The 25789-nt window shown below is 38.4% G+C and overlaps 1 protein-coding gene across 1 annotated transcript in view; it reads left to right on the forward strand.

The window, feature by feature from the left end:
* Window positions 1-10724: 10724 nt before the first annotated feature.
* LOC122814820 overlaps window positions 10725-25789 on the forward strand; it is an 81124-nt gene continuing 66059 nt past the window's right edge. The window contains exons 1-2 of the mRNA XM_044087115.1: window positions 10725-10895; window positions 24947-25097. Coding sequence (XP_043943050.1) covers window positions 10798-10895; window positions 24947-25097 — 249 coding nt within the window. The 5' untranslated portion in view covers window positions 10725-10797. The remainder of the gene's footprint in view (window positions 10896-24946; window positions 25098-25789) is intronic.

Here is a 25789-nt window from a genome sequence, read left to right on the forward strand (position 1 = left end):
GTCAGATCCGACCACAAGCTAATCACCCTAGACATCCACATACCGCTCCCACCCCCCATTAGGAAAACAACAGTAAAAAATTTCTCCAAAGCCAACTTCACGCTTCTTAAGACACGACACCCATGCAGATGGACAATGGAGATATGACTGCTGTATCCTACACAAATGCACTTTATAAGTACTTAAACGAGTGAATGAATTGTGCTATCCCTAACAGAACCAAGATGCTATCCTTCAAAAAAGGAAGCCAATCTGGTGGTCTTCTGCCATAAACAAACTCTACAACAGAAGAAAGAAACTGTTGCAAAAAAGAGTAAAATCTCACGATTGGAGGAATTCCCTGGTCAGCCTCATTAAGAAGCTGAGATCCCTCATAAATTCTTCCAAAGTTAGTTATGAAAACAAAATCACCACTGATTCTAAAGACAACCACAAAACATTCTATAGCTATGTCAAGAATCTCAATGGCAACACAGATCTGCTCTGAGTTACAGCACAATGACACTAAATATACAGAACCAACTGATATTGCCAACATCCTGACAGATAGTTTCAGTGCTAACTTTACCCCCTCCCCCACCCCCTAAAGGGCCCATCTTTATACCGGAAGAATGCAAAGTTCCTGTAATCACGGCTGCACAGGTAAAAACCTTACTCTCCAAAGCCAAGAACAAAGCATCCATGAGACCTGACAACATCCCAGGCTGCCTTCTACACGAACTACAGAATGAACTGGAACCCCACCTAAGTACCATGTTCAATCATAGCCTCACCTCAGGCTTTGTGCCCATTGAATGGGGCACCACGATGGTTATCACACTCCACAAAGGGGGGGCCAAAGCAGACCCCGGGAACTACCGCCCCATTAGCCTGATGAGCGTGGTCTGCAAGGCCATGGAATGTATCATCATGGAACTCATAAACAAAGACATTGGAGATCTCCAAACTCTGGATCCCACACAGTTCGGTTTTGTAAAAGGCAGATCATGTCTCCTAAACCTGATAGACATCTTTGAAGCAGTCACCAAAGTCATAGATGAGGGTAAGGTGGTTCACACAGCCTATCTAGATCTCGCCAAGGCATTCGACACCATCCCCCACTCTGGAATTATAGATAAACTCACTAAACTATGTATAAATCCCTATATCACTAGATGGGTTGTCAACTGGCTTACTGACAGAACCCACAATGTGAAAATAGCAGACTCCAAATCAGACTTCAGACCAGTGATAAGTGGAGTACCACAGGGTTCAGTCCTGGGTCCTCTCCTGTTTGGTATCTACTTCTCTGAAGTACAGGCTAACAAAGAAAGTCTTTGGCTAACACAATTCACAGATGACTGTAAACTAGGAGCCATAATCGAAACTCCTAACAATGTGGACATCCTACAAAAGGGCCTCACTGAGACAGATGCCTGGTGTCAAAGCCATGGTCTCAAGCTCAATGCCAAAAAGTGCATTGTCATCCCCTTTGGTAAAAACTCTGTACCCATGAACTACCACATAGGCGGTAGTCTACTTAACACCGAAAGTGTGATAAGAGACCTTGGGACACAGGTGGACAGTAGTCTCTCCTTTGATAATCACATCGCCACAGTGGTCAGGAAATCCTTCTATGTGGCACACCGCATCACAAAAGGTTTCTCATCCAGAAAACAAGAGGTCATTGTTGCCCTCTACTCATCACTCATTAGACCCATTATAAAGTACAACACCCCTTTTGGTATGTACCTCACAAGACATCTACAACAACTGGAAAGGCCACAGAAATACCTCACAAAGAGGATTACTGGCCTCAAACAGATGCCCTACGCAGAACGACTCAAAAAACTCCAGCTTTACTCCGTTGCATATCGCCTTTTCAGAGGCGATCTCTGCCTAACATACAAAGCTATGTCAAACCCAGAGCTGTTGGACATGCTCCACTTAAAGAAATCCCAATCCCTACGAGCTACCTGCTCTAGGGACCTAAACCTTGTGACCACAATAAACAGAACATGCTGGAGGGATAGATTCCTGTCCCAGAGACTTCCCATACTCTGGAACAGACTACCTATTTATGTCAAACAGAGCTCCTCTTTAGCACTCTTCAAGTAAAATCTTGATGATTGGATGGGTGATAAGAAATTCACCACGGGGATCACTTCTGGGGTTCTGCTTGACAGGGGCACAGGAAAATAATTTTCTTGGGTGGCCAAAGCCAGGGTACCTTTTTGGCAAGGCTTGTATAGGCCCTAGGGCCAGTAGCCTAGTACCTATCTATGAACCTATGAACCTATGAACTAGAGAGGCAATACTAAATAAAAGCAATGTGGTATTTTTTTTTTTATCAGGCAGGATTATGGTAAGAGTGAAGGTCAGACAGAGGGTCAGAATATTAGAAGCAAGCATATGCTTAGAAGAATTGTGGAGTAGGATGGGAATAGTTAAGGGTGCAGAAATACATAAAGCTTCCAACCAAATGCAGATATATCAATACAGTCTAAGCACTTTACTTGCATTATAATGCAAATTTCAGGAAACAAGCACCCTACTGTAATGATGATATGGCTATATGCCACTCATATGAGTCAGGAACACACAGCCTTCTGATAGCAGATATCTTAAATTAGCCTGTACAACAAAAGTGGTAGTTATTCATGGACTCAGTGCATTGTGAATATTTTATAAATAATTTGAAACATTTCCCTAATGGTCATTTATTTTCTTTTTTCTTTCTTTCTTTCTTCCCCATTTTGGTGCAGAGATGGCATACAGAGTATGGCTAAGATACAGAGCTGTTGTTTGGTGTATACTTTTAATTGTCTTACTTTTGTTTATGTTTTTATTTTATTCGCTTTGTTTAAAAACACAGGGAAAAAAAACATGCCTGGCTGTCTGAAAGCAAAGTGTGACAAATAGATGAGGTATGTATGGTGGGCCAAATAAACAGTAACTAGTAAGGTGTTGAAGGAGTTAAATACAGCTCTAGCCCTGTTTATTATCCTTATGTCAGATTCTGTGGTGGTGCAGTGGTAGCATTGTTGCCTCATAGCAAGAGGTTCTCCCATTCGATTTTTGGCTGGAGTGCGGGGAGTGCCTTCTGTGTGGAATCTGCATGTCCTCCCCGCAGTTGGGTGGGTGTTCGAAAGACATGTGTAAATGGGCGTGCCTTTGTTGAAGGTTGAACGTCGAGCTGGCACCTCGGCATTTGTGAAAATCTACTGCCAATCATTAGCGGACCGGAGTTCCGCTGTGGCGACCCCTAACCGGGAAAAGCCGAAAGACAGCAACAACAACATGTCAGATACAGTGAGATCAAAGGAAAACCAACTTCTTTGCCAGTGACACTAAGACAATTGCAGTAGTGGTCTGCTGGATCAAGTAGTGTTTAGGAAGTGGTTAAGGGTGTGGCAATTATGTTTTAACAGTGTACCTAATACAACAAATATATAATGAACTAAATGTATCTACTTTAAAATGCATAGCCAATGACATGCAATTCATAGTAGTGATAGCAGTTCAACAGGCAAGCTTTTATTATGGCTGAAATAATATACATGATGTCATACAAGGAATAAAAAAGAGCATCATTTAATAATTCTAAATGCTTACAAAGCTCTGTAGCTGATAGAAAAATTGGAATAGGACAAACTATGAACCAATAGAATTAAACCTTTCAAATATGATTCTAAGTGATAAGCAGAGAACATTCTAGGGATGAACACACAGTTACTTTCCTAGGTTTAATGAGGTTAATGCATCACTCATGATGGTAGGTAGCCTTACTACCTCAAAAGAAGATAAATTGATTGACAACTTTTACCCATCAAAGTTTACAAATATTTGCAGATATAAATCAATCCCATTAGGAAAATGAGATATTTGAGGACAACAAATAGCTCCTGAAGTAGCAGCCGGTATATATCGGTGGTTGTGAAAAACTGAAGTTACCTCTGAATAACTAAATAGGCTCCTAGCTTAAACTAAGCACCTTGCAATATATGGGGGGGGGGGGACATAAATGCTGCTCAGCTGTGCAAGATTGTAATAATATTGTTTTTTTCTAGGGCAATGGAGTGGAACTGAGGCCCCAGGGAGTTTGAATTAAAGGTGGCTTCATGAAGATAAAAAGTAGTTGGAAATGTGATCTCCAGGGAAGACTCAGAGGAAGGAGGGCCTGGGATGGATTATACCAAGCAAGTGACTGGCATTTTGACTAGTTTAAACCTTCATAGGGTGGATACAGAACACCAGTACTAACACTTTTTCTGTGTGTAGAACAGTTGCAGCAATTTATAAAGATGTATTGTTCTATCTGTATGTCAAGGAGGTGGGTAAGAATAGTATGTCAAGGTTCTTGAACTCTTGGGTTCCATTGAGATTGTTCTCCTAACTTCAGAGAAATATTAAGTAATAGAACAAAGAGATCTGGGTGGCCCTATTTGAGGGTGACTGGATGGAGACACTATGCAGAGTGGCTACTTTGTAATATACTTATCTAAGGTCTTATTGTGGCACTGAGACAGATAGATGAGAAGAAGCTAGAGACGAGAAAAGAGTCCAACTAGGCATTGCTAGACTTAGGGAAAACATATCACAATGTCCCAAGAAAGCTGAACTGGGCAGTACTGCAGTGGTTTAAAGTCCCAGAAACATTAGTAGAATTAGTGCAGGCTATGCACAAGGACCCAGTTACTCAAGTATGAACAGTGATCTGTCTCACAGAGGGATTCTCAGTGGGAGTGGGTGTACATCAGAGTTCAGCTCTGAGCCCAACTGCTGCTCATACTGGTGATGGGTTACATTAGCAGACAGGTTGGAGGATACAGTTCAACAAAGTTTCTGCATACAGACGATGTGGCCTTACAGGCAGAGTCTAAGCAATAACGTCAGGAAAGGATAGGGGAACGGAATGCAAAACTGAAAGCACGTGGGATGGAACTAAGTACAGATAAGACAGTAGTAATGGCAACAAATTGAGGAAATCAGAAGAAGGTGAGATATAAGAGAAGATAGTGTAACAAGTTACTAGCTTCAAGTATCTGGGAGAGGTCGTTGAGGAGAAAGGAAGTCTGAATAAAGAGGTCAAAGTTAGAATCAGAGGGACTGCAGCCAACTGGCATAGACTGTCAGGAGTAGTGTATGACAGAAGAATGTCAAAGGGAACTGAAAAGTAAGGTATACAAAACAGTGGTGCAGCCAGTACTACTGTATGGTACAGAAACATGGGCAGTAAAGGCAGAGCAGATGAGGAAGCTAGAGGGGATGGGAATGAAGTCCCTGAGATGGGTGGTAGGATGCACACTGCGGGACAGACGAAGAAATGAGGACATAAGTGCAGAAGCCAAAGTAGCTCCAATTACAGAAAATATCAAAGAGAACAGATCACGGAGGTTCAGGTATATGTACAAAAAAGCAGAAGATAGTCTGATGAAGAAGATTTGGGAAAGGCAGTGAGAATGTAAGAGGAAACAAGGGCATCCTCAAAGAGGTGGATGTACTTTGTGAGAGAAGTTCTGCGACAGTCAGGCATGTGTCAAAGGAGGCAGGAGTGTAGCGCTGAATCAAGAGAGATGGCAACAATTGGCAATACTCTGACCCATGCAAAAAATGATAAAAAGGAGTTTGATGATGATGTCTTCTTGGCACTGCACAAGATAGTTCATAAACTGCATTAGATGTCTGGGTATATTCATCTGAGGAGTCTGTCCTATGTTGAGGGGTATTAGAATTACAGTCAGAGCATAGTGTTATACTGATATGTGGTCTGGAGTCTGAGATGTCAGGAACATCTGGGAGCAGTTTGTATTTGAGGCTTACATTGTCTTGAGTGTGAAAATCTACACAGGAAAAAAAAACAGTAGTTCTGTTTTTTCCATTGGTGGTGATTGGGATGCCCAATGCTAAGGAGAAATGGCATTTACAGGCCCCTGCTTGAATGAAGTCCAAAATTTGAAAGCACTTAAAACTTGATAAACCTTTGTCAGGGGCAAATATATGGTCCCTACTGATTGGTTTGGGAGGAAGAATGGTGCTCCTAGGGAAATATTCCAAAAACGGACTATGTTAAAGCTTTATAAAACTATCATAGCTTCTCTTAAGAATTATTTGAAATTCCCATGAATGAATAAAGCAGTTGTATAAGTTCTGATTTTTGTAATGTTGTTCTCTTTGTAAGTATATATGTTGAAAGTGTACTGGTAGCAGCCCCTTAATGATCCATAAAACTGATTTTGGGAAAGTGAAATTTGCCTCAGTCAGAGATGGAGGTATCCATCTCAATTAGGACCCCCTGCATCTTGCAAGGTAGGGGAGCAGGTGTCAGAGGTGGTAGCTGGAATTTATCACACAAAGTACAAGAGTATGCAGTTTGGATGGAAGAATCAGGGGTCATGTACTCACAAAGAAGGTTTCCCCAGGAAGGACAAATCCCATTCTCATATTCAACTGTTCAAGCAGAAATAAAAAGCATGTTATGCCTACATGTTTAATTGTTAGATCAATTTTTTACTCAAACAATTGACTAAAGCAGTCATGAAATCTGTTACAGAACCATTCTTTTTAAAAGGTGTTGGCAATGCCTTCCATACTTTAATAGTTTTGTCACTGAAAAAGTTATCAGGCAAAATGCTGCGCCATAATTGCCAATCTCTGGGCTGAACCATGCTAAGTTTTATAAATCGACAGTAGTAAAGATCGTCAAGATGATGAGGACAGAGCTAAGTGGATTGGCATAAAAAAATCTGAAGTCATCAGCTTATTGCAAAAATCACTTGTAGTAAAGACGCATGTGGAATACTGTGTCCATTTCAAGCCAATATACAGAAAGATGAGTAGGCTGGTGCACATCAAGCAATGGAGAGCTGCCATCTTAAAAAGGGAGACAGAAAAAACTTGAGTATGAAGAAAGAGTCAAACAACTGTAAAATATACTTGACAGGAGATAAGATATTAGTGACTTAGTACATTATTGAACTAAGTGGGGTAAAACTGAAGAGGCAATCTATGAGGAAAGAACTTTGCAGTAATGGAAAAGTGTATGTATGTTTTGAGCACCTATGTCATACTTGTACCTCTTAACATTGAAAAGTACTTGGAGGGTAACTGTGTGATATTTCCAGGCTCTTTAGCGAAAGTCCCATAATAGTCAGACTAAATAACCAGAAATGTGAACTTAAATATAACACATTTATAGGTATGGCAATCTTATAGGTTCATAGGTAGGTACTAGGCTATTGGACCTAGGGCCTATATAAGCCTAGCCAAAAAGGTACCCTGGCTTTCGCCACCCAAGAAAATTATTTTCCTGTGCTCCTGTCGAGCAGAGCCACAGAAGTGATCCCCAAGGTGAATTTCCTATCTCCCATCCAATCATCAAGATTCTTCTTGAAGAGTGCTAATGAGGAGCTTTGTTTGATATAGATAGGTAGTTTGTTCCAGAGTATGGGAAGTCTCTGGGACAGGAATCTATCCCTCCAGCATGTTCTGTTTATTGTGGTGAAAAGGTTTAGGTCCCTAGAGCATGTAGCTCAGAGGGCTTGGGATTTCTTTAAGTGGAGCATGTTCAGCAGTTCTGGGTTTGACATAGCTTTGTATGTTAGGCAGAGATCGCCTCTGAGTAGGGGATATGCGACGGAGTAAAGCTGGAGTTTTTTGAGACGGTCTCATAGGGCATCTGTTTGAGTCCAGTAATCTTGTTTGTGAGGTATTTCTGTGGCCTTTCCAGTTGTTGTAGATATCTTGTGAGGTACATATCAAAAGGGGTGCTGTATTCTATAATGGGTCTAATAAGTGACGAGTAGAGGGGAACAATGACCTCTTTTTTCCTGGATGAGAAATTGTTTGTGATGAGGTGTGCCACATAGAAGGATTTCCTGACTACTGTGGCGATGTGATTATCAAAGGAGAGATTACTGTCCATCTGTGTCCCAAGGTCTCATCACACTTTCAGTGTTAAGTAGACTACCACCTATGTGGTAATTCATGGGTACAGAGTTTTTACCAAAAGGGATGACAATGCACTTTTTGGCATTGAGCTTGAGGCCATAGCTTTGACACCAAGCATCTGTCTCAGTGAGGCCCTTTTGTAGGATGTCCACATCATTAGGAGTTTCGATTATGGCTCCTAGTTTGCAGTCATCTATGAACTTCATTAGCCAGAGACCTTCTGTGTTAGCCTGTACTTCAGAGGAGTAGATACCAAACAGGAGAGGACCCAGGACTGAACCCTGTGGTACTCCACTTGTCACTTGTCTGACGTTGGATTTGGAGTCTGCTACTTTCACAGTGTGGGTTCTGTCAGTTAGCCAGTTCACAACCCATCTTGTGGCATAGGGATTTATACATAGTTTAGTGAGTTTATCTATAATTCCAGAATGGGGGACGGTGTTGAAAGCCTTGGCGAGATCTAGATAGGCTGTGTGAACCACCTTACCCTCATCTTGAAGTTGATATATATATATATATATATATATATATATATATATATATATATATATATATATATATGCATATATAAGTTAAGAAACCATGAGGGGTTTGCATCTCTGCAAAAAAAAAAAAGAAAAAAATGTAAAGAAGCAGTGATGTTCACCTTTTAATATTCTACTGTATTTCTGGGCTTCTTTCATAACTGGGGGCAAACACTTACAATTCTCAGAATTATAATAGAGGGCTATGTTAGCAGTCATTGTTTTGATATTGAATCAACTAAAGCTTGCAATTACTATGGCCAAAAGGAAGAATTGAGCATCTGTAACAGTCTTTGAAAACTTATATCTCTTATCATAAATGAGAGCAAGAGAGCAAGACAGCTTACTGAGACCTTTCTTAGTTATATTTAAAACTCTGACCAAGTTTGTATTTGTTGTGAAGGGTCTCTTCCTTAAGTTCAAAATATAAACTTCTTAATCTCTCCATTGTTAAGGTAAAACTACCTATAATTACCTAATCTGGATTTAAAAATCTAATTACCTAATCTGATGTTTTTTAATTTCAAAAATCTAATTAGCAATTCTTATTCTCTTTACTTTTAAAAACCTCAAACTACAGCTCCAGAGCATCAGAAATCTTTATTACTAGCAAAAAAAAACTAGCAAATCTTTCAGACAAATGCCCTTTCTCAGTGCATGGAACCAAAACATCACAGAATGATTTAGATACTACTCACATGACTTCTTCCACAAATCAGGGCACATTTAATATGCAGCCCCTAAGTAATTCAATTATATATATATAAAATGCATACAACCACATAAAAGAAATACTATACTGTATTAATCATTCTTTGTTTAAAACTTTTTACAAAATTGAAACAACATACACATTTACCTATTTGCTCTCCTATAAACACCATGAACTTATACTGTTTCACAAAACTAATTAATAGCCCCACACATTATAGCAAGACAAATTCCATATTACGCTTGATGCTAGTATCAGACCCTAGTAAATTCATCACCACAAGTGCAATGTCAGACTTTCTCAGTGACTATCACCCAGTCAGTACAACCAGATGTCTCACACATCTACTTAAACATTATATTTTTAAAACAGCCTGCAACCTGTCCAAGTTTAACCCAGAAATATTCATTATTACCCTTCCCTCTATTAACTGGAGCATCCTAAAAATCCTCCCCTTAGATGCTGCTGTAAATTAATTCAGTACAACTTTCCTAAATGACCTAAATAGCCTTGTACCTCCTAAAAGGAAGAGACTAAAAACAAATAATGAAGTTCAGCTATCCAAAACGAGTAGAATGCTAATGCAGGATAGAGAAAAAGCATTTATTTATTTACTGGGAAAGTCAAACTAGGACAGAGCCCATTTTCAGTGGATGCTCGGGGAGAAACACTCTAGATGCATGTCTTTGGAATGTGTGAAGAAACTGGAGCACCAGAAGGAAACCCACATGAACACAGGGAAGACATGCACAGAAGTCACCACAGCCAAGAATCGAACTGGAGAACCTTTTGGTGTGAGGCAACAATGTTAACCTCTGCACCACTGTGTGCTCCAGTGGCATGGAAAGAATGTCAAAAATATAAAACACCACAATATCTCATAAACTTGCACATGCTCAGCCACCGTACTAAAAAGCAAATAATTGAAGACAAAACACTATGCTATAACAACATTCAGAACAATTGTTTTAACAACAACTGAAACTTGGCTTTGTAACTCACAACTCATGCTCAACCCCCCTCCCCAAAACTAATTTTCCCCCCAAATCCCTCTCTCATGAAAAACAAAATTTAAAATATTCTCTTAAAAATAAAACCCTGGCTAAAATATTTCACGAAATATTAAATTATTGTCATATAAGTTGTATCTATTTTTTAGCCAATGTTTTCGCACTATGTCTAATTTGAGATAATTATTTAAATTGTAGATGTTTTTGTATTATTTTGAAGCTTATAAAAATGTTGTTCTTAAAATGTTTCTGTAAATTCACCTCTGGCATCTGCTGAAAATGGGTACCTACCAAGTCCAGTAATCAAATGTCAATAAATAAATAAACATAAATAAATTGCATCATAATTGCATATATCCACATACTATAATCCAGTTACAAAATCACTTAGCCAGTTGCACAGTTGACTACTGAATTTATAACAGTTTTATTTTTTAGCCTATGCTTGTTTTCTTTAAATAGTGCATAGTTTGTATGATCACAACAGACACAACATGAATTAATCTATTCTGTGGAACTCATTTGTCTTTTTCTCTATTTTAGACAAGTGGATTGTCTAGGAAATGGTGCTGTAAACGTTGATGAATTCCAAACAATACTGTCACATACATGTAGCATTCAAATGACAGATGAACAACTTGTTGCTATTAAAGATATTCTTGGAGAGCAAGATGGAAGTTATGTTTCCTACATAAAACTCGTCTGTTTATTGCAGGATAGGTAAGTAGGTACCCATGTTTCCGTGTAAATTTGGGGATGATAATTATAAAACTAGCACTGTTTCTTTGCAAAACTAATGTAAAATGCAAATATGAGAAAATTTAGCACTTTTGTTTTTAACTTATGTGACTGGTGGCAGACATAATAATGCTTTCTTTGCAAGTGCTTGATAAGTATTTGTTACTGACAGTGGCAGCTGGTGGCTTCAAATCAAAGGGGGACTGCAGGAGACATCTGATTGGGTGTGGCTAACTAGAAAGGGGTGGGGCTATGCTAAAAACCACAAAAACTGGGACTTAATTAAATACGCTGCCCTGGATGCTAAACCGTCATTATGAGAGTCCAGTCAAGACAAAATGAAGTGTAGAAGAAAAAAAATTTCAATGCATTGGCTACATGACAGCTTATTTAATATCTAGATGGAAACAAAAAGGTTGTGAGGCATAAAAAAAGAAATTACTTTTTAAATACATTACTGGAATGCCAGTCAAAATCAAGTATAAAAAAACAAGCAGCACTCAGTTCAAATCACTTCTCATTGCACTGCAGTTCTAATTATAATTTATATTCAGCTTTATAAAAGTACCAAGTAACATGCCGAAAGTAGCAATCTCTGTGATACCCCCACTTGTAAAAATGTTTCTTTGCCAAAAAAGACCTGCTGCCTGATAACTATCTACTTGTTTCATGGGGAAAACATGATCAAAGTAAAAAATGAACAGCAAACAAGAAACAAGTTCAAGATAAATTGCTTAAAGGATTACTGCACAGGTTATGGACCACACATGATAGATTGGCATTCGGTTTAGTTTGCGGGTAAAGCCTGCAAAGATGACTGCAAGTCCCCAACAAATATAATGAGCTTCTGAAAATACTGTAATCCTGTCCTTTATTACAAATACTGTGATATGCATTTCAATACCTAAGGCTTAAACACAATCTAGGTAAGTAAATATTCTCTGCATGGCAGCAAGAAAAGGGCTTTCAATATTGGTAGTTCTTTGACAGTATGCTTATTATAGCTTACTTGCATCTGATACTCTCAGACAAGCTTACCTGCTGGTCATTAAAGCATTGCTACTTAAACACAGGCAACAGGCTCATCAACAACATGCATTTTCTGAATAATAAGAAGCATAAATCAACAGTTTAAAAATATGACAGAAATCCCAAACATTCTGCAAAATCGAGGACAGATGAAAAGCCACTGTAGTACTTGTGTCTCCCTTGGATGGGAGGATACCCTGCACACTTACACTGCATAACTGTTCCTTGCCTTGCTTGGACACATCCAGAGTCACTTCGTGGGGGAGTATGTCACAATTTGAAATGTCTGTGGCTGACGGTGATGGCCCTGACACATTTGTCATACCTCTCAACCGCAGAGCAAGAAATCTGGACAAAGCCATAAATAGAAGTGGGACAAAGGTCCAAAAATAAGGACAATTTTTAAATATTGCTCTTATAAACATAGAAAGATAATTGAATAATAGGTCTTGCATTAGTATGAATTTTCTGAAGGGTATGAAATCTGAAACTCAAATGTCTGTCATTATTTTCTAACTTCAGTCTTTAATGATTTGCTATTAATTTGCCAGAAACCCACAATTTTATGAAAAATGGACCAAAAATGTGATGCAAAAATATAAAATAGCCACACAATGCAGCTGGGAACTTGTCAAAGAAGGGACATGTTTTAAATATTAGTACTGTTAACTTGAGCAGCTAATAAAATAAGAGAATCTACATGCATTTCTGAAATTAAAAGTAGTCTATTACTCTGATCATTACAATTATTTATTAATTGTAAACCCTATATATAGTATGTATTTAATTAGTTATTAACATATTCAGATGTTTAAGAAATAAGCATCTAACAACAAAATAATAAATAGTAAACAGGCTGCAGCAAACTGGATTACTCCCAATCCCAGTGTTCTTATTTTTACCCTGCTTAGGACAATGAAAAACATGAAAGATTAGGGAACAGAGGCCTCAAGATATGGACAAAAGCTTTCATCCAACCAGGTCACTTTGATGAAAGTCACATTGATATCCTGAAGCCCATCCAAGACAACTCCTAGCTTGCTTCAGATCAACCAGGTATTCAACAATACTCATCTGGCCAAGGTAGTTCCAGAAAAGAAGGCCCTGCTTACTGGATTCAGATGATTTTACAAGTCCAGAGATACCATTCCTAGAGCAGGGTCACCCCTATCCCAGTAATACATCATCTTCTGGTCACACCAAGATATACTTTTCATAAAATGGCAGCTCAAGTCTAGGAAACATGAAAACTTAGGCTTTACCAGCCCCAAGCCAATGTTTTCTTGCTATATCCAGCTTTCTGCACCTCAAAGAAGTCCTGGCATTAGGCAACAAATATGCAATGGGCAAAAAGGAGGTCAGATCATATGTTGTTGTGTCTTTCGGCTTTTCCCAGTTAAGGGTCACCACAGTGGAACTCCGGTCTGCTAATGATTGGCAGTAGATTTTTATGTGCCGAGTTGCCAGCCCTAATGCACAACCTTCAATGAAGGTACACCCATTCACGCATGTCTCCACACAGAAGACACTCTAGCTGAGAATCGAACAGGACAACGTCTTACTGTGAGGTGACAATGCTACCGCAGCATCACCACAAGGCCTTCATGTGAACAAAACCAACTAAACCAAACCAGAAAATTATTAATAACAGAAACCATGGTAGAACATTAGGAACTGCTGGGGTACTAAACTACTAGGCAATACCGACATTGCACCCCTTCACAGAGGCTAGCAAGCTGACAAACAACAGCAAAAAGTATAGCTGGATATGTAAGTAATAAAGCTCTAATAGGCAGCACTTATTTCAGTCAGTCTCACCAAGGCACAAACTACCCAGGCTATAAAACAGAATATAATTCAGTGACTTTGTGTGTGTGTGGGTGTGTGTGTGTGTGTGTGTGTGTGTGTGTGTGTGGGCTATATCTGCCACACACACACACACACACACACACACACACACACACACACACACATGCATGCACGCACGGACACACACACACACATATATATATATATATATATATATATATATATATATATATATATATATATATTATATATTCCACAACACCAATGGGTGCATGACCAAACAGGTGCACGAAAATATAAAGGTCACAAACAAATAAATCCAGCACTCACAATATTCGCCATTTTCTTGATATAAACAGACCCCACATGATGGTATCCATAGCAAATAAAGCACGAGTGAAGCTGAAATAATCCCAAATAGTGGCTTTTATTCCATAACAAACTTGGCAGGCTGTAACAAACACTGCAGGCTTGGTAGTCCATCTGTAACAAACTCTGGAATAGTCCAAAATAATAGTCTGGATGTAACTCTGCAACTCAGCAAACTGTAACAAATTCAGCAGGCCTAGCAGTCTGGCTGTGACAGACTCTCCAATAATCCAAGCAGGTAGGAATGCCTGCCATCTCCATCCTAGAGTACACATAATGGATCCTCTTTAGAGCATCATTAGATTAGATTAGATTAGATTAGATTAGATTAGTTTAGATTAGACCTTACACCATCTAATGAGCCAATTGTTGAAGTATATTGTGTTTTTCTTGTATTATAGCAACATTTGCAGTGAAGACAAGATACTGCTCAAGAATAACTTTCCTTCCAGCCTCAGAAACATAAACTGAAAGCATAACCATGTCTCTTTTCATGTTTTCCAAGGCAGAACATCTAAGATCATTCAGTCCCATGTGAGCATTGTTCAGGTCCTATGCAGACTTGTGGTGAAGGGATCTGAGTACCCTGATGACATTACAAATTCTCACACCTGAGAGTCATAGTCACTGTGTCTTTCCTGACTTGGTTAGTCGTGCATCGGTATGTCCCTGAGAGTCACTGTCACTCTGTCTTTCTTGACTTGTTTAGTGGTGCATCGGTATGTCCCTGTGAGTCACTGTCACTATGTCTTTCCTGACTTGGTCAGTGGTGCATCGGTATGTCCCTGAGAGTCACTGTCACTCTGTCTTTCCTGACTTGGTTAGTGGTGCATCGGTATGTCTAACTACAGGGTCAGTTATGACTAGGACATTATCATCTATGGTAGCATGCTTAGGCAGCCTCAAGGGCTTAGGCCTACTGCTGGGTATCCCTTGTTTGCAGGCTTTGTCAATGGTGCATCGCCCAGAGGTTTTGTGAGTGTAGTGGGAGTGTGTGTGGCTGAGGATTAGGTGTTCTACTGCATTTCCTAGGAGAGCTAGGAAGCCTAGTGTTAGTGTTGTGGTGCAGGTTATGGTGATTTCTGACAGCTGGTGACATGAGAGGTTTGGGGTCAATTTAACATGGTATCTACAACTCTCAGAAGTACACTTAGTATTATGTAACAATAACAGCTTTCCAGTGAACTTGAGGCAGCTGCAGCACTGCCACACTATATCTGTTGTTAGTAGGCTATTGACAGATTACTCAAGGGCAGACTGTGGCCTCATGGTAACAGAAAACCTGATGGGGTAGTGATTCAGTAATAATGTGTCTGGGATTCTATCCAAGATAAATGACTGGTTCAATAATAATGGATTCCAGGCAGTGCGCTAACTAAGGTACAGTAATACTAGCAATAAAGTGATAAATCTGTGCAGTAAGATGCATAAAGTGAATAAATACAAATTCATGGAGTAAGCAGCAATGAATAATGACTTCAGAGCTCCCTCTGGTGTCTTAAAAATAATATATGCTGCTTGGCAACAACTGTTTCAATGGGGAAAAGACAAATCAAAATATACAAAATTTACAAAAAAAACTTTTTATAATTCATGACTGATTAGTAATATTGATCTATATGAACATGTGTGCTATAAATTGTAATACCTCATTCCTCTCTGGTTGATAAAGAAATTCTTAACATCCCTTTGGAAGTGTGAGTGTAAGTATGAGCACTTATACATCTCTGTGTGTGTGTGTGTGTGTGTGTGTGTGTGTGTGTGTGTGTGTGAGTGACAGAAACATGATTTTATGCAACAAAGGACTCAGTAATTATAGTTGATCAAGTTCTATGAATTCATCACCACCAAGAGAGAGAGAAACATAGTGAGAGAGAGAAACAGGGCACCATTCGGATGAAGTATGTCAAACTCAGCAGACCTTTGGCACCTTATTCCATATTTGGCACATATAAATTAAAACATTATGGCATACAGCAAAATGCTGAGGAGGCTATAAAACATAAGTAAAAATATAAAAATATGTAGATGAGTGTACTTATAGAGGAACTTCATTAAAAAGGTGGTAACCAGTGGGGCTTCAAAACTCTAAATCTAAACTTGTTCAGCGTGTGTGTGTGTGTGTGTGTGTGTGTGTGTGTGTGTGTGTGTGTGTGTGTGTGAGTGTGTATCAACTGACACTGAAACAAAGAAACACACATTCGCCAAGACATAATCTTGAAGCATGCATATCAGAAAATACTGATTTTTGCAGGGAGACAAGCGTCCCCTGCACCCCCCTTCCAACTCTGAGATTGCACAACACGGCAGAAAAGACATATTACCCAACCCTGGTATTACAGTATTCTTGCATCAATGGTATCGATTAGGTGATCTGTCGATTAGATGAAGTCAAGAGAATAGGTGTTAACTAACAAATGATTCAGTATATGTGGAGGAACCCATATCTGTGTGTGTGTGTGTGTGTGTGTGTGTGTGTGTGTGTGTGTGTGTGTGTGTGTGTGTGTGTGTGTGTGTGTGTGTGTGTGTGTGTGTGTGTGTGTGTGGATAGATATATTTATATCTATATATCTATATCTACATATGTATTGTTATACACACACACACACACACACACACACACACGCAAACAATACACATATGATATCTTATTAAGATTATAAAAATGAATCCATTCAATAGCCACACCAAAACTGATCCAGTAGCTGTTAGACAGAGGTAAGATTAGATTCCAGGAAAATGTGTTAAGACTTACAGGGGTAGGGATGGGTGAAAATCAAGACAATGTGAAAAATGCAGTATTGTGCACCTTCTACAGACAATTAATATATAATATGGCTATAGATGAACACAGAAGAAAAAAGATCAAGGGATATAACTTCTCCTGAATCATGCTCTGCCACATAAGAGTTCAGTAGCAAAATTGCAGGGCATGTTGGGGGTAATTAGCAGACTTATAAGATATCAATATCTTGCTTTCATTTCATAATGCCATAAATGGGTGGCATCCGTTTTCAGAGGCCATTGAAGAAAAAAATATTAGGTTGATAAACAGCATGCATGGGGAACTACCAAACTGGGAAGGGTGGCTAAGAGGTAAGCCTTAAGGTGGGAGGGTTCTTCTCCACTGAATACAGTAACAAGGCAGGGATGTCCTCTTTCCTTTTGTTATTTGCTTTATATTTGAGCCATTGTAAAATGTACATTGTACAAGAGTGTACAAGAACAAAGGGCAATACAGAGGCATCAAAACCCTGCCACATTGCATGAAAGTTCTGAATTGGTGATTGATAAACATATATGCAGAGTAGTAGAATGTAAGATGGGAGATGAGCAGTTTTGATTCAGATCAGGATGCAGCACAATTGAGCTGATGATTGCATTGAGACAGATACTTGAGAAGAAGCTAGAGATGAGGAGTGAGTCCAACTGGGCATTCCTAGATTTGGAGAAAGCATATAACAAGGTCCCAGGAAAGCTGATCTGGGCAGTACTGTGGTGGTTTGAAGTCCCAGAAACATTGGTAGAATTAGTGCAGGCTATGTACAAGGACCCAATGACTTAAGTACGAACAGTGTTCGGCCTCACAAAGGGGTTCCCAGTGGGTGTGGGTATACATCAGGGTTCAGCTCTGAGCCCACTGCCGTTCATACTGGTGATGGACTACATTAGCAAACAGGTTGGAGGGGACGGATCAACAAAGCTGCTGTATGCAGATGATGTGGCAGTACAGGCAGACTCTGAGCTAGAACTTCAGCAAAGGATAGGAGAATGGAATGCAAATCTGAAGGCACATGGGATGAAACTAAGCACAGATAAGACGGTGGTAATGGCAGCAAATTGACGAAATCAGAAGAAGCTGAGAAAAGAGATAGAAGGGAAGATAGTGGAACAAGTAAACAGCTTCAAGTATCTGGGAGGAGTAGTTGAGGAGAAGGGTAGTCTGAATGAAGAGGTCAAAGCTGAATCAGAGGGGCTGCAGTCAACTGTCATAGAGTATCAGGGGTAGTCTATGACAGAAGAATGCCAAAGAAGCTGAAACGTAAGGAGTACAAGACAGTGGTATGACCAGTGTGCTACTGTATGGTACATAAACTTGGGCAGTAAAGGCAGAGCAGATGAAGAAGCTAGAGGTGATGGAAATGAAGTGCCTGAGAGAGGTGATAGGATGCACACTGTGGGACAGACGAAGAAATGAGGACATAAGAGCAGAAGCCAAGTAGCTCCAATTGCAGAAAAGATCAAAGAGAACAGATTACAGTGGTTTGGACACGTGCAGAAAAGCAGAAGACAATCTGGTGAGGAAGATTTGGGACAGATAGGAAGAAGGTAAGAGGAAGCAAGGACGTCCAGCAAAGAGGTGGATGGATTGTGTGAAAGAAGATCTGCAACATTCAGGCATTAGTGTTGAAGAAGGCAGGAGTGTGGCACTGAATCAAGAGAGTTGGCGACAGTTAACACTATACCCCGACCCCATGTAGAAAAATGGGAAAAGGGGGCTGATGATGATGATGATTTGAGTCATTAGCAAAGAAAATAGGATCTTACAAATTCATGGATATTACTGGTATAGTAATTAGGAAAAGTTAGCTATATTCATAGGTGATATTATGATATTATTTTGTGCTTGATAAATCCAGAGTAGGATATCTCACTGCTGTAAAATACTTTGAGACAGTTTCAAGTTGTCAGGACATAGAATAGATGAAGATAAACAAAGGTTAAAGCAATAAATTATGTACCCGTTCATGACTTGTTTCAATAATACCCATATTTACGGGTGCATGATTACTTGAAATATTTAGGTATGTGGATAAAAAAGGTTCTGTTGTGGCAGCTATGGATATGTGGGAAGAGATTAAAGAAAAGATAATATGAAAACTGGAAGCTCTTGATTAGGAATATGGATAATAACATACTAAGAATGTAAATATTATATATATATAAGTCAGGCATATTTTTTATCAATCAGATGACACATTGTGAACTGTAATTAATAAAGAATTGAAGGAATTTATTTGGGAAGGGAAGATGTCAAGAGTTAAATGGGGTAAGCTGATTCTTTCCATAGAACAAGGTGGTTTAGGATTATTTAATTTGAAGAGACTCATATACATGACCCAAGTAGAATGTTGTAAGTCAAAGTGGAAAGGGATGATGATGAAATTGGGGGAATTCGAGAAGTCAGAAGGGAATAGGGTTTTGGATGCAGGTCCTTAAGGGGAATAACAATGGCTACATAGAATATTATATTCATAAAGTAGCAGAAAGTATTCTAAGGAACAAGTCAACACGAGAATGGAGATTTTACCAATAGAAATGGCTGCATGTAGAGGTTGAGGAAGTAGATAAGAAGGGGATAGAATTTACTGGAGAAAATTAACAAAGGAACCAAGGTATAAGGGGGAAATAACTGTGGATGGAAAGGTAACAGAGTGGGACGAGGCTAAACAGAATTTGAACTGCAGGTTAGAGATTACTTTCATTGCCAGGGATTGATAACACAATATAGGCAAAGAGAAAGAGGAAGTGATTGTCAAATGAAAGACCAGCTCTGGTACCATTTTTAGTTAAGTCTAGAATAGAAGTTGTTGTTAAAGGGATGATTAGTATGGGATATAAAACCTTGAATGAAAATTGTAAGAATCAATTAGAGGAGGTTAGAAAAGGCTGGGAAGATAGAATGGAAAAGCAATATACAGCATAATCATGGAAAGGAATCTGCATGACTTTCAAGTATGCAGCAAAGTCTAGAAGGTTTAGGATTTTTGCTTAGAGGTGCTTGCATAGACAGAGAATCTTTCCTAAGGTAGATAGCAAATAAAATACTGGACATGTGATGGGAAAGAAATCATTAATTGGGAACATTATTTTTGGGAATGTAACAAGCTGGCAGATTTAAAAAAAATACTGCAGAATACATTGTCAAAAATGTTTGGGGAGCAGGTAGTTGTAACTAAGGATAGATTCTTCTGAGCTGGGATATGGGCTCTGAATTGTGTAGACATAGTAAGGCCTTAAAAAGTTTATGGCTTTTGACCTCAAAAAGGGCAAGTACTAGAAAATGAAATTCAAAATCTAAACCAATTGTAAATGAAATATAAAATATTGTAAAGGAAATAAATGAACTGGGACTGGAATCTTTAGAAACTGAAGTAGCAGTTTACATAGAAATAAATGGAATTTTTGGCAACAATACATACAGAATAGTGTTTAGGAGGAGAGAAATTTAAGAGAAGGCAAAGCTTGAGCAATTTATGTAATCTTGGAGTGAATAAAAATTGATAAAATGTGTACTGCATGAAAATAAAGTAAACATTAGTATGGTCTGTATTCTTTTCTATTGCTCTAGAGCTGATTAGGTCACTTATATATATATATATATATATATATATATATATATATATATATATATACATATATATCATGCTTAATAAGGATGTTTAAATGAAAAAAAATGTGAAGCTGTGATGAGAAACTACAGTGTGACGTGAGACTCAGAATGCTAGCATGTTTATACTAGAAAGATATAGTAAAAGAATGATCTATGAACCCAGCACATTGGAGGGTGCAATTGCGGAGGATGGAGCTGACCATGTTACAGGACAGATTAAGGAAGCTGACAGGCCAGCTGGAAGGAGCTCTTTAAAAATGAATTAATAAAATACCATCTCATACAGAGACTAATGGAGTCTGTAACACATTGCCAGAGGACATGAAGAATGTAGCTTGACAGTGGATCTTATCTGTCCATTGCGGAAAAGAACTAAGGGATGGTTAAGGGAAGGAATAGATCCATAAGACCTAACTGAAGTTCAGTAGTTGAGTCAGTAGCCCAATGTCATTCACTGGAATATTTCCCTGTACATGTTAATGTAAATATAAAAGTGTCACAAATTTTACAGAAAAGCTGTTTCATTTAAATACTCATTTTCGATTTATGTTTAACTCAACTTCTTACAAATGTAGCCCATCAGTGTAATGCAAAATGAAGCTATTTTGTAAAACTGTTTTTGGAATTTGTTATGATGCTGTAGTAGTCTGAAAGAAAAACAAACTGGATCACTTCAAATTATATTTGCTCTGGAATACCAAGTACTAACCCTAAACTTGTGAGTACAGACCACCAGCAAAAGGTTCATAGGTAGGGGCCATTGAGGAGCCCAACCCAAATTCCCAGTTGCACCCAAGCAGTGTCAGGTTAAAAGACTTGCTCAAGGTCACACAGTAGGCAAATGAGGGCTGAGAGAACAAAACCTTTATCACAGGAACTACAATTCACAGCCTTAACCCTCTGTGACAGAGTATTTAAGGTTATTATGATGTGCAAATTCCTCCTCAAAAGAAGATGAAACTTAGATGACAGAATGTAAGACCTACTGCTTTCTGTATCTTTTTAAAACAGATCTACCACCAACTCCCAATGGTATGAAAAACACTTGCATGAGTAGTTATCATTTGAGATTATCTAGAGGCCTTTTTTATGTGGTGACACACTGGTTTACTACTCAAGATGTCTTCTCAGGATTCCATGGTAGTTCATTGAAAAGCAATTCCTCTGGGCAAGTGTTTGCAGGTTTTTCTAAAAGTATAACCTTTTTTTCTGTTGGATGGCAATCCTCCACATCATTCAGTCTCAGGGGCTAGTTCTTTTTATCATGCTGGGCCCCCATTGTTGGGGATCATATGCTCTTCAGTCTAGTCTACAGTGGCATGTGAAGGTTCAGGGGGCCACAACAACCATTTCAGATTTTAAAGATAATGCAGGCTTTATCCTCGCAATAGAATGCAACCATATTACGGCATATCAGGCTTAATTTTTCCATTGGGGTCCAATAAAATATTTTCCAGGTTAAACCTTAGTCTGACTTTGTGGTTTGTTATTTTAATCCTGCATGGATCTTACCCTGGACTCTGGGAATGTCCCCCATCTGGTTCATGTCCAAGGAATCATTCATCATGGTAAGCCTGCAAACAACAAGGAAAGCCTTGAGCTTCTCTCAGTGTGGTCCATAGGTGACTGGATGAAGACATTACTTGTAGCATCTCTCATTGTCAAGCTGTGAGCCAAGACAGAAGTGTTAGTCACTTTGCTAATCCTGCTAGATGAGATGGTAACTGCAGGAACACCTGCAAAACATGCGTTTTTTACACATTGAACAGAGGAACTTTCCAATGATACATATTAGGATAACAACTGAGTTGCATAATTCACTTAAATAACTGAAGATTCTGGATATGGGAGTCTCCCTTTATAGCTAGTGAGAGCATAATCTGGTGGGGGCTAACATGTGAATATAAGCCCAGATCTTGCCAACTCAAGACCAAAAATAAAATCTACCTCTGAAAAGAAACCTGAAGGTGTACTTAGGTCTTTCCACTGATAAGAGCCAATTGCCACTATTTTTTAACTTCATTACTTTATTAAAAGTGTCATTTACATCCCAAACCCACCGTATACTAATATATCTAAATTAAAATCCTATCCAGTTTCTGGCATGTATAGTGGTATAATTTGTGACAATAGATATTTTTATATTGCCAGGAGAAACAAATGAAGCAAACCTTGTTACATTAAGAAATTGATTCCCAGTGACAACTGCAATCTTCAGACAATTAGCCAAACAGTTAACTGATGCTATTAAAATGCAATCCATGGAGATTAGCACTGAAATGATCAATGTTTCTTAATATATTCCAGCAGTCATTTAATCTCTATCATCCTAGCTTCTTCTAATGTTGATACATATGTGTACTTCAAAGTATTTAGTATGAAAACAAGATGAATGATCTTCTTGCTGTATATATGTATTTATTTATTTATTATTTTGTTTGTTTGCTGTTTTGCAAAGCAGGTAGTTGTGCTGGTCTACTGAACCTTGTCAGCCATGACCTAGGTTCGTTGAGCAAGGAGAATACAACTTCAATTAATCTTAGTTCATTTTAATATGGAAGTAACCCTCCTGACTTTGTGCAGTGTTAACATAAAAAGGTTACAGCTTCACATCCTTAATGGCATCATTTTGGTAGGCTAATGTCTTTGTAGAAATAAAAAGATAAATAAAAAGATAAATAAAAAGATAAATAAAAGTTAATGGAGGTTAGGGAAAGTCAAACAATTCCAAAGGATTGTTATGTAATGTAGTAGATATACTGCCAGTAAGGTGGGAGAGCTTGCCCCCCCCCCCCACACGCACACACACTTAAACCACTCTTTCAGACTTAACAGAAGTGGATTGCTCTCACTAACATAAACGAAGCACTGCATAAGGAATCTAGCTTAAATACAAATTATACTTTTACTTCCTGACTTTGTGCAGTGTTAACATAAAAAGGTTACAGCTTCACATCCTTAATGGCATCATTTTGGTAGGCTAATGTCTTTGTAGAAATAAAAAGATAAATAAAAAGATAAATAAAAAGATAAATAAAAGTTAATGGAGGTTAGGGAAAGTCAAACAATTCCAAAGGATTGTTATGTAATGTAGTAGATATACTGCCAGTAAGGTGGGAGAGCTTGCCCCCCCCCCCACACGCACACACACTTAAACCACTCTTTCAGACTTAACAGAAGTGGATTGCTCTCACTAACATAAAAGAAGCACTGCATAAGGAATCTAGCTTAAATACAAATTATACTTTTACTAACTTTTAGTGCTGAGATACTGAATCCTTTCCCCTCCCCTTCCCTTTGTTCTGTGAGAGTGCAGTTACTGTAATACATGCATGATTCCAATACTACAGCACAGCTCTACACCAATCATGAGTCTAAAAGCAAACTTAATGGGGGCAGGATTATGTAATACATTCTTGCATTATTGGTTCCAAGAGCTGCCAGTCACCTATGAAATGATAATGACAAGACTGAAGATAAGGATACATGTAGACCTCATTTCATTTGAATAATAATTTTGTCACAGGAGTTGTGTAATTGTGGTGACATTTCTTCCTTAATGATCCCTATTTTTACATTATTCGACCAAAGCATCAAAGTTTTAATATTACTATCAGATGTTCTAGTGAACAGTCTGGATTTAGTTCTCTAAGTGGTGACTGATTTAATGTTCTTACAGACCATGGAATTCTCAAAGTTTTTTCCAACATAATAGTTCAGAAGCATCATTTTTTATGTGTGCAGCCATATTTTGCATCCATATATTATTAATGGGAAAACTGTAGCTTTGACTCTACAGACCTTTGTTAGCAAAGTTACCCCAGGACTGCTCCTGTACTACTAATGGACAGAAGCAGTTCTGAAATGCTTTGGTCTCCCCAAATTAATGATGGTATGATCCAAGTTATTTTCATTAGGGGTAATATATAATTACCAACCACAGGATGGGTTAGGCCATAAGGTCCAATCTATAACCAAATGGGATAGTTATTCCGAGCCCAACTGGATATTGGCTAAGCTTAAAGTGGCCCACAAGGCAACTAGCCTAGTATGTTCTTATGAACCTATGATGTCTTTGTCCTTTAATACAGTTAATAGATTTGCCATAACATTCCTCCCACGAAGCAAGAGTCTTTTTTAATTTCAGTTCTGCACAGATCTTCAACCAGAGGAAAATAAAATCTGTCACTGCTTCTACTTCTAACCCTTCTATTTGCAAATAAATGAAAATAATTGATAAGGATAGATAAATTGTTTAATAAACTGTGTTTTATAATTTTTTGCCTAGAAACTTCAGTTATGTTATAATGAACAACTAGGCAACTGTTTTCCAGCATATTACAATTTTTTAAGAAGAACCTAAGCAACTCAATCATAGCAGATTTGTTTAGTTTTTCATTCCAAAAATGAACATATATCTTTCTGTTTACAGGCCAATAACAAGTGAACTGAAAGGAGAGGTAGAGAAACTGTCTCCTCTTATCAACATCCATTTCCGTCCAGACAGACAAAGATATATAGAAAGCTGCAGAGTTGATGTTTCCAAATATGGTTATGCAAAACGGCAACAATCTCTGCAAGAGGTATGCATGTGTCAATATCAGCTGAAGAAACAAGCTGTGGATAGGTGCACAAATGATTGTAGACAAATAAATGGGGATACTGTAAGTAGTTCATGTTAGTGTCCTAAATTCACAAATGCATTGGAGACTTAAACATGTTTGTAATAGTTTCAAACTTAAATTTCAAGAATATTTTTAATTGACTTTTTTCTTTTTATTCAATTACGTTCAGTCAGTACAACACATTCACAATAGTTTTCCAGTCACAGTACATAATTATCTGCTTTAACAAAGACAATAACATCTAACTTATTCTTCATCCAAGTGCTTATATCAACTCATTCTCACCAATACAGTAATAGGTACCCTGATCAGAGGAGGACAACCTAGCAACATGTAGCACATTTTCAGAAAATGCTCAACTACCTCAGTCTGTTGCCTCCCATTCTGACTTGAGGCCAAAGAGCCTACACCTGAGTAACTCATACAACCATTAAGTAATGCCTTAAACTCCTTTCATTCCATGAATATTGATTGACTACCTTTTACCATATTCCTCTGTCGGCATCCATTTCGGTTCCAAACTCCTATTGTAGTTTGAAATTTCTATATCCCCTTCTAGTGAATTCATTCCTTCCCCTCCAGATATTCTTCACTCAAAGACATCCCCTACCTAATATCTACACCTCCTCACTGTTCCTTTCCATTACTTC

Source organism: Protopterus annectens, chromosome 11.part0 (assembly GCF_019279795.1).
Source record: "Protopterus annectens isolate FY-2018-M chromosome 11.part0, PAN1.0, whole genome shotgun sequence".
Lineage (NCBI taxonomy): Eukaryota > Metazoa > Chordata > Ceratodontiformes > Protopteridae > Protopterus > Protopterus annectens.